The sequence below is a fragment of the Dinoponera quadriceps genome, unplaced genomic scaffold (assembly GCF_001313825.1).
Source record: "Dinoponera quadriceps isolate SergipeBrazil2010 unplaced genomic scaffold, ASM131382v1 scaffold396, whole genome shotgun sequence".
Classification (NCBI taxonomy): domain Eukaryota; kingdom Metazoa; phylum Arthropoda; class Insecta; order Hymenoptera; family Formicidae; genus Dinoponera; species Dinoponera quadriceps.
In genome coordinates, this window is record NW_014554609.1 from 484,117 (window position 1) to 494,338 (window position 10,222).

The following is a 10,222-nucleotide window of genomic DNA, read 5'->3' on the forward strand; positions in this document are numbered from 1 at the left end:
ACGCTGATCGGAGAACGTACATGCGATCAATCGTGCTTCGACACACAATCACTTAGAGCTCTCTAACGCACGCCAATTCAAGTCTCGCGTGTATAATAACGCAGTTTTTTTCCCACAAGACTCAAGTGTGACATCATTTATACGTACAAATATATCATCATTCTTGCGCCGAGAATCATTAGCAAATTGATTGGATTGTTAATTGCAGGGACAGTCCGGAAGAGTGATTTACCACGTGCGCGCGCGCGGTGTGTGCGCGTGCATGTCACAGGATACGTCTCGTTCGCAACGGCGGTTAATGCTGCAATCGCGTGTGCGAAGAAATAGTTGTTCCGCATTTTGCTGACACCAAGCGCTTCACGCTCGACGGTTGCGCGCGAGCGAGCGAACGCGCGACGCGTTTTGAAACGCGTTCTTCGTTTACCGTAACGAGAACCGGCGCGTTATAAAATTATAAAGGCCGCGATGTGTATTTCGCGTTATCAGTGCGGAGCCGTAGATCGTTGCGGTCGTTCAAGCGATTGTGTAAACTAATTATTTTACAACGATCTCGAAAAGCCTATACCGTTTCGTGCACGATACGTTAATGACAATACCGGCGCGAAGGACGAATCGTTCCGTCGAATTCGCCGTGCGTTGCATTTCCCGAGATAACGACTCGACTGCGCAAACGAACGTAGATACGCGAAAAGAGATAAGATAATATATCCGATTAAACGAGAAACGAGTTATTTGCGAATGTATAATGGATCCCTGTGCGATTACACACTGTGCCCCTTGCGTAAATTCCCACATGCTTCATTTTCATATCTATTCTTCGGGATTCAGGCGCGCGCGCGCGACATCCGCGAAATCTTCTCGACGTTGTTCGCCCGAGTCGAATTTTTGGACCTTGTTAAACCTTTGATTCTACAATACAGTAAGAGTTAAGACAGCAAAATGGACTCAATTTCAATTCGAATAATGTAATTATACCCTTATTTTAACCTTAGTGATATCTTAATTTCTGTTTCCAACATCGAAAAAGGTTGTTGAAGGTGGTGTTAAAATTCAATCTTTTCACGGAAGAAAAAAGTCTGGTTGTATCAATCAGAAAGTGAACAACCTTGTGCATTTTAGTTGGAAGAAACAGAATTTCCGGTTATAAGAATACCAGATTTGTAAGAACCAGAAATTCTGCTCCCTTCGACCAGAACGCGCCTGGTCATTCCCTTTTTAGTTAAAGCAACCAGTTTTCTTCTCCCGTATACGATTAAATTCAAAAGAGAAGCGAAAAAGGCGTGTCAGTATCGTCAAAATAGGTGTTTATTAGTCTAAAGACCGTCTAAGAGGACCCAAACTATCCTTAAGAGCGTCAAAGTAGCGGATTTCGACTTCGGCCGCCGGCGAATAAGGTCCCGCGTAAAATTTTACGAGCGGCAACGATCGATCCACCGCTATCGAATCGAGAAGCTCTTCCTGAAAGTGACTGTTCGTCGAGATCCACGCGACGGGGCGCATTGTCGCAGCCTCTCCATCTCCTTAGGGCCACGATTACACGGCGCATTCCTCCACCGCACGTGAACGACGGGCGTGACTATTAGCTCGCGACGGAATCATCAGGCGGGAAAAAAACGAAAGGAGGAGAGAGAGAGAGAGAGAGAGAGAAAAAAAAAAGGAAAAATTAATGAACGTTCATCGACGTGATCTATAGTGGGTTCCTCCGCCGGGGAATACGACAGCTACAGAGTGGGAGATGAATTATAAAGTGGCGTTCCACAGTGAGAGGTCTTACAGTTACACTTTGCCCGCTCGCTGCACCGAAGTCGCGCGCACCGAAGTGCCGCACCGTGCCGTATTTGTGCAGTGAAAAACGCACGTGCCAGCCGTCACCGGGTCACGCGTGGATCTCGATCGGAAGGAGCGCGACGACACACGGGATCGATCGTTGAAAGAGGAGACCACGCCACAAGTGCGACGTTAGTATCGTTTAACGTGCCCTTCGCGCCGCGAAATCGAACCGCGGCCACCGCGACGATTACCTCTCTTCGCCGGCGAGCGCCAAATCGCCCGTTAACCTCCCCCCCCCCCCCNACACCATCGTAGTATAAAGCAAATTCAAAGATTAATTCATTCCAGAAAGGGATAAGAAAATGTTCTCCTTGTCTTTCGGGAGATTTCTATGTTGGAAATTCCTCGGGTGTGCGAGAGCCGAACGTAAAGCACTGAGCAGCGAGGGGGAAAGAGAAGAATCGATTTCGATCTTTATTTAGATCATCCTCACGATTCACGCGTGTGCGTTCACCTCCCCGTTTTGCGCCTCGTCGAAACATTCTTCTTCCTACCGGGGAGGATCGTACGCCGCTCGTCGATCGGGAATTTATGGCCGCAAGTCTAATGGATTTCTATGGCTTTGCCGGCTTCCAGTCAAGGTTTCTTTCAAATCTCCGGACAGCCCCGTAGACGCTCGCGGATGACTATAAACCAGACCAAACATGAATTTATTGTTCTTCTATTGAAGCTTCCCGCCGAACAGTCTTGCCTCTACACGTAACATTTCGTCCCGGGTTCGCGTCGAAATTAATCCGTCACTCTTTATCTAAACTTTATTCCCTTTATTATCCTGTTATCTACTTAATACCACGGAATTTTCCGCTCTATTCCCCACGGTGTATTTCCCGGGGCTCGAGATAAGCTCTAAACAAATATCGACACCTCTCTGTCTGTTTTACGTTTTCAACTCTTTAAGCGTTGAGAAGACTACGTCTGCCTATCTCGGAACGCCACCAAGCGCGACTCGGCACGTGATTGCTCTTGATTCATCTTCCTCCGAGCTTCCTTCTCATTCACCGAGCTTCCGAGCTTGCAATCCTTACGCGTCTACACGCTACGGTGATGTTTAAATTGCCGTGTGATAGTTATTGCCGTTCACTGATTCCGGTCAGAGATCAGTCCCGTTGCATAAAAAAAGAGAGAAAGAGAGAGAGAGAGAAAAAAGATTTATATAAAAAGTAGAAAAAATCACAGCGCATAAAAGCTTATCGATTCATTTCTCCGCTCGCCATGGGCCCTATCGCGCACGTGTGCTTTTTCCCTTCCCTCCTCACTCTCTCTATTTCTCTCTCACACACACACACACACATAGCGTGTTTCTTTCTCTCTCTTTTTTCTATACAATCTCGTGTTGCAGCTCGTTGCAATAAATCATACACGCGTTTCCCGTATATATGTTCAACAGTTTGATGTGTATACATTATAAATGGCATAGATATAAAACGCGATCTCTCGCGTTCGTGTCGTTGGCGATTCACGTGACTCAAGAAGGTTTGACGGGGTTTCGAAATTAGCGCGCGTTTAATTAACTCCGGCGCGGTTTTCAGTCGGTGCCCCGCCGCCGTCACCGCGAAAACCGGAACAGTGGGGAGGTGAGAGGGGTGATACGCGAAAGGAGTAATATCGCGATTTTCGTACGGCACACGAAGGACGAATTATGCAAATTCATTGTGATAATCATTGCACCCCGCTCGCTGCCGCGACGAGTCTTTGTGGCTCGCACTTTGTTCCTCCGGGCGCTAATGCGCACGCGTAATGGCACAGAAAGGTAGCCGTGTTAATTAGGGATGAATTAATTAACGCGCTCAGTTAATTACAATGCTATTAACTCATCCCGTTAATTAAAGCGAATATTTATTTATGTTAGTTGGCATGTGTGTGTGTGTGTGTTGGAGCGCGTCCTCTGCTGAGCGTGCATGTCGCCATGAAGGAAAGCTTATGCTAATGACGCCGAGATATAAAGCGCTCGTTCAAGACGCGCGCGAAGGGCTGGAACGGTCAGTACGATCGCCTCGAATTTGCTTTCGAAGCATCGGACACGGTTTAATCCGTCAAACGGGACGTTTTCGAGTCGGAGATTGAAATCTGTGCCTAAATTGAATGTTGGACGATCGGAGATGGAGGCGGGTAAATTTAAAATCGAGAGAGAAGCGGCGAAACGTCGGAGCGTACGGCGCTTTCGCGTTGCAGGGACGAAAACACAGAGGAATGTATCGTTCATTCCGTGTGTGTATGTGTGTATATGCAATTGCAAAACTTTCGTTGTTTCGCAAGTGCCGACTCGTCTTTCCCGGTTAACAAATTAAGAGCGGCGGCACGCTTCGGGCTTTCCTTAAACGTCGCAGTTAAACACACGTGAAAACACGGCGATTCGTCGACGTGACGTGGCGCGCGCGGCTTGTGCAAGCGTGACCGAGAAAAGGGTCGCGGTGTCGCGCGCGAAAGTCCGCGACGCTCTCTTTTTTTTTCACGTTTCACGCGCGCGTTACTTTCGATACGTCCCTGACTTCGATTAGCATCGGATGTGGGACGTTAGCCGCGCGCCGGTGTACGAGAAGAAAAGAGGAAAAGAGAGAGAAAAAAAAAAAGAAAAACACCCGGGCGGAATTAGAGATTGCGCGACGCGCGAAACGCAACGGAGCCCGCAGAGCGGCGCGGCACGCTCGCGCGCTGCGAAACGTCATTAAATCTAATTTCGCTCGATAGCTGGAATTGCGCGCGCGTTCACGTGTCGCCGCACATCGCGCGCCATCGATCTGTTAAGCGCACCGAATATCGCAATCAATTTTCGATCGCGTCCTCGTCATCGTGTTTCGTTTGTTTTCTCGTTTCTCCTTTGATTTTTATTTTCGTTTCTCTTTTTATCTTTATTTTCATGTATTTTTTTTTATTTACCGCCGATAGATACCACACAGTTAAACCGGCATGCCGGTGATTTTTGGAGAATGATAGCCGCGGCGTACGTATAGTTTAGTCACGCAAAAATAAGCAACGATAAGACTAATCACACCAGCTCCGCGCATAGCTTTCGACGAAGGTTACACACAGCAATGTAGCAATAATAATACGTGCGCATCACCGTTAAACCAAGTGGAAATGTTGAAGTTATCGTGAGATCGCTAAATCGCGCGCGTGCTAATAAATTGCAAATACCACAACGCGACGCTGTCACACTGTGATATTCACTGTTCGCAGAATGTCGTATAATCTGTCGGTCGGCCCTGCATGTCCTGAGCCCTACCTCGGGCCGAGCCTCGCTCAGGTCTGTCCAGGATCGCAGTTCTTGACGTTCATGACAATCCTGGACACGCTCGTACGCAGCCAAGACAGAGTGTCTCAGCTGTGCGAACGCGTGAAGCAGACAGATCCACCCGAATATTACTACGACTTCATCGTCGTGGGCGGTGAGTAAATCGATCTGTGAATTTTACGAATGATCTCAATTGCAAAACGCTAATAAAAATAACACACATATACACGGAAAAAATTGTACTGTTGTAGCGGTGCCTATAATGAAATTTAGTTAGCATAATTGAAATTGTTAAGAGTATTAATTATTAAGTTTTTCTGCTGTTCAAACAATTCTTTCTGCTGTCACGATAGTATCATGCAATTTCCTGTGTCAGCAGAAAATTTCTCCCCGTGCACACACATACACATAGACGTGTTGTAAATCATCAAAATGTGCCAAACTAGAAACACGTGCTAACAATTCATGGGCATGTCTCGCGGGGGATTACAATATCGCTGGAAATAAGGGGATATTCTCATTTGGCACGTTTCGTTTGATAGATGATTGTTGGGGATTTCTTTCGGAAAAACTATAAAACATACAATTCTGAAATTACGCAGAAATATTTATCTGTGTAAAGTTATTTCTACATATTATTATATTCGATAAAGGAGAAGATGGTAATATAGCCTCTCTTAATATCTCCATTGCGTGGCGAATTCTAGTCATCACTTATGAAATCATTCATTCAGTAGCTCAGCGTTACAGTAGTAACTTTAATATACAAATATACTATAGCCGACATTTAGTTAACAAATACATTTCAATATTTAATTACACATACTCCTTCATTCTTCTCAAACTTGAATGCATTATCGCGCGAATATATTAGTACATTAATATTCTGTTCGTTATTTAACATTTCATTCGGCTGCATTTTGAATTATGCAACGTTATACAATAATACGACATTTTTCTAATGTGATCCCTTGAGAGTGTCGATAAGACAACCGTTTTTATTCAAGGTTTCCATATGGAAGTAGTTATTCGATTAAGTCGACTCTAATCTATAATTCATTATTACATTTCTATCTGCATTGCAAGGCTATCTTTCTGATGGTAATTCTGACTCTCTATTCTGACAGATTGTCTGACAGATAAATAAATCAATATCTACATTAACAAAATACGTAGTTATATTCGTTATTATTTCTGCTAAAAGTTTATCTTGAAATATATAATTTTGTAACAAAACACTCTGTTATTTTAAACAAATTTAAAACATTTATTTTAGTTGGACATTATATCATCATCTCTGTTTTTCTTCATTTCATTATACAGTGTCACGTTTCTATAAATAACGCCCTGAATAAATTAATTATAACTTTGATTTTAATTATAATTTAGAATAAAATAATTAATAACTTTGAATTTAGAATCGATTAAATAACACTTTGACGAATATAATCGTTCAGTTTACAAAACTGATTACGCTAATCGATTCTACGGAAAAAATTACTCCAAAAATATGTGTCACTTTTCTTCATAGCGTCCTTCGTTTATGCAAAAATATATAAATAAATATTACGGTTTATTGAAAGTCGCTTCAGCCTAAGTTAAATCAGCAAGGTTGGTAAAAAACAATAATTGAAGATAGAAGCATGGGAAAACATTTCTGACATAAAAAGTACATGACAAAAATCAATTTTGTGACTATTTTTGGGAGGAAAAGGTTTATAATAAATGTTTACCTTTTTTGCATACAGTGTAATGTAGTTAAATCACACAGATAAATATTCGTTCAAAACTTCAGAATTGTACGACTCACAGTTCTTTCTAAATAAAATCTCTAAAAATCTCTGACAAAACGACGACATTTCAAATAAGAATACCCCCTTAAATCAGCAAAAGCGAAATTGGTTGAAAGACATTTTCCGTTTTCGACGTCACGATAGACTTTTCAAGACCCATGAGTCGTTAGGTTCTGCGCCGTTGGAAAGCTCACGATTACCCCGTGATTTTGTCATCGTATAGATTCAAAGGTGGGCATTTCACTGGTATCGAGGTATTTTTTCCCACACGAGACACGAGATGGTGTACGCGAAGATCGCGCGATCTCGTTTAATATATGCGCGCTCAATGGAGCATCGTGGACTCGCTGACGACCAGCGCCGTTTAGAAACGGTTTCAAGCCGGACAATGACGGAAACCATTAGCCGGTGAGCGTTTAATTAAGAATAAAAGTCCGACGGCTGTTCGCCGAGTTCCCCTCGCTTCGGCGGGGGGAGGAGGAGTTGCGCGGAGATCGGCGGTTTTCTAACGGATAAGTGAAATGGATCGATATAATTGGAAAGTATCCTGGACAGCGCGCGCTCCTCCGCTCGCGCGGGTAACCGGGTTCGTCGATTATAACCGGACGATCGCATTAGCCTTATTAGAGCGGGTATATCAATCGCGCGAGCGAGCGCGTGTAAACAACAAATCGTTGATCGCGCTCGTTACTCGAACGCGTGATTTTTATATCGAGAACGTGCGATCCCAAACGAACGCGACCGATTCGGTCCCGCGACGCCGGAAGCTGAACGGCGCAACGCTCGTAAACGTCGTTCATTACGACCGCCTGTGAAAGTCGGCGAAACGCGATGGATATAATAAAATATAATGCGCGTAACCTCCCCCCCCCCTCTCTCTCTCTCTTTCTCGAAAAGATGGGAAATGACTATGCATACGTACACACGCACGAATACACACACACAGGCTAGCGCGATGTTTCAAAACGACGCACGTAACCTACTTTTACAATGGACAATGGCCGAACCGATTCTGAAAACGGGAAGCGAAACGAAATGTCGCCGCATAATCCAAAATAATAGGATATTAATAACCCGGCGAAATGTACAATGGTTATTTATACTATTTGCACATTATCGCCGTACTGGATCCGGTAAATGGAGCTTCGATGGCGATATAAGCAAATATAAACGCGTGCTTTCACTGAGCTATCACGCAACGGTTCAATCGGTACGCGATACCTATAACAAAATAACGCGATTGCACTAATAAAACATTTATCCGCCATAGTCTCACTATCCTCTCTTTCTCTGTATGTGTGTTTCTCTCTCCGAATAAATAAATTTATTCGGGATCAACTGATCTCGTTATCTATCTATTTAGCTATCTAGCCCATTTGTGCTCTCTCTCTCTCTCTCCCTCTCTCTCTCTTTCGATTAACCGGAACAATAGAAACCACTGTGATACATCTATCCCGGAAATAGTCGAATGCTGTAATGTGTCGGCACTCATTCGGCGAATAACGACTCCGGGACTTCAACGCGCCAACCGTGTGTGTTTCCAACGAAATTTTCTAACACGTGCCGAATTCACTCGACGTCGCCGCTCCGACAGCGCACAAACGGCTGAACTTTTCACTCTCATTCGACGATGCTCGGAACTAATTTTCGATATAATTAATATCTCCCATTGTTGCGTTCTGTTGTGAGAGCAACAGCGCGCGGGCGAACTCGGAAACTCGCGAGGAGGGTTTGCCCGACAGCTCCGGCTCCACTCAGCGAAACAAAGGATTAATAATAAGTCTCCTCCCCGCCGCCAACGAAATATTCGTCGCGACATTCGACATTTACATTTGGTTAGCGCGCAGTCGTGAAACTTCGTCGCAAATAAAAAAAAAGAGGGGGGATAGAGGAAAAGGGGCACGAAATTAAATATTTTAGTATGCGGTTGATAAAACCGTCGCGTAAATTCCGGCTCGGAAATTCGTCGGCCACAGTAGTGGCAGTAGTAATACCGATAGTTGCGGTATTAGTAATAGTAATAGTAGTGTAGCAGTAATAGTAGTGGTGATATAATAGTAGTAGACGATACCGAAGTCGGATCGAGCGATCGAAACTAATTTTCTTCGTTTCCCTTTCGGTGATTATTCCCAATAGGACTTTCGGGATATCCGAGCGGGAAGATGGAATTTTTCAGTGACTCGACCGGTTATCCGGTCGCAACGCACTTCGCTCATGACATCGATCGCTCTTGTCCGCCCGAATTTTTCCGCCCATCGTGACAAAATGGCACGCACAAAAACACAAGCAGCAGGAGACTTAAGCACCGAGCAAATTGACCAATCACAGTCGATTATTCCGCTCACGATCGAGCCGAAATTTTGCTTCTGTAACTTAAACCTTTTTAATACAACTTAAAAGAAGCTAAAATAGCCTAATAGACTCGATTTCAATTCTAATAAAATACTGTAATCCCTATGTTGACTCTGACAATGTCTTAAATTTACCGTTTTCGCTTTTTCAGCACCAAAATATGTTGTTGAAAGTAGCATCAAACTGACGACGAAATTTCTAATTTTTAATTCTACATTAAGTCTTTAATGTGGAAATAAGTTCCTCAGTTGTAGCAGCAAAGGAGAACAATAAAAGACCTACGAACACTTAGTGTAAAACTAAATTAGACTTAAATTAGGAATAAAATTTCGATTCGGGAAAATTCAATCTAGAATTAAAGGTACAAGGGAGAAGTTAAAAAGTACCGGTATCGTAGGTTTTTGCTAACTTAGGCCGTCTAAATAGGCGTTAACTATTTTTAAGAGCGTCAGAATGGCATCGAAATTTCGCTCTCGGCCGATGGAGGAACAATCGACAGCGACTGATCAATTTGCTTACTGCTTGCGTATGCGCCATGAGAATGCCGAGACGCCATGTAGAAACAGACGCGCAAAGCCGGACGCGTAGAAACCGACGTGCACAGGCGGACGCCTGTAAATAGATACGTCGAGGCGGACGTAAGATATAATAATGGGCGTGGAAAGTGTCTTCTTACTACGATCGTCGTCCTTAATTACAGATGCGGTGCTCCGAAGGCGCGTTGTGTAAGAATACACCGTGTATATAGAATACTTCTTCTCTTCCGCCGAGTAAACGCCGTATGTCGTCACGAGGGGGGGGGGAAGAGGAANAAAGAAAGACGAGCGTACTCGCGCGCCGCGGATGCAGAAAGAAACGCGCGGAAAACGCATTTGTGTGGAATGATTAATTGTCGCGTCGGTGTGGTCGGGGTGTATTACCACGGAGGCGTGGAGAAAATATTAATAACACCGTCGCCGGGTAATTAGCGCGATGCTTATTAATTATTCCGTCAATGCCCCTCCCCCCCCCCCCC

General features: G+C 44.3%; 2 protein-coding genes across 3 annotated transcripts in view; one reads left to right on the forward strand and one right to left on the reverse strand.

Annotated features, from left to right (window-relative positions):
- Nucleotides 1-10,222, reverse strand: part of LOC106740546 (nephrin-like) — a 522,836-nt gene that overhangs the window by 368,505 nt on the left and 144,109 nt on the right. The window lies entirely within an intron of this gene.
- Nucleotides 1-10,222, forward strand: part of LOC106740547 (glucose dehydrogenase [FAD, quinone]-like) — a 36,982-nt gene that overhangs the window by 1,698 nt on the left and 25,062 nt on the right. Inside the window, exons 1-2 of one of the 2 annotated variants that reach the window (XM_014611709.1) lie at nt 1,793-1,958; nt 5,008-5,216. In XM_014611709.1, the coding sequence (XP_014467195.1) occupies nt 5,009-5,216 (208 nt within the window). In that variant the 5' untranslated portion in view covers nt 1,793-1,958; nt 5,008. Of the gene's footprint in view, nt 1-1,792; nt 1,959-5,007; nt 5,217-10,222 lie in introns of those variants that run through there. The other variant, XM_014611708.1, reaches the window with a different exon arrangement.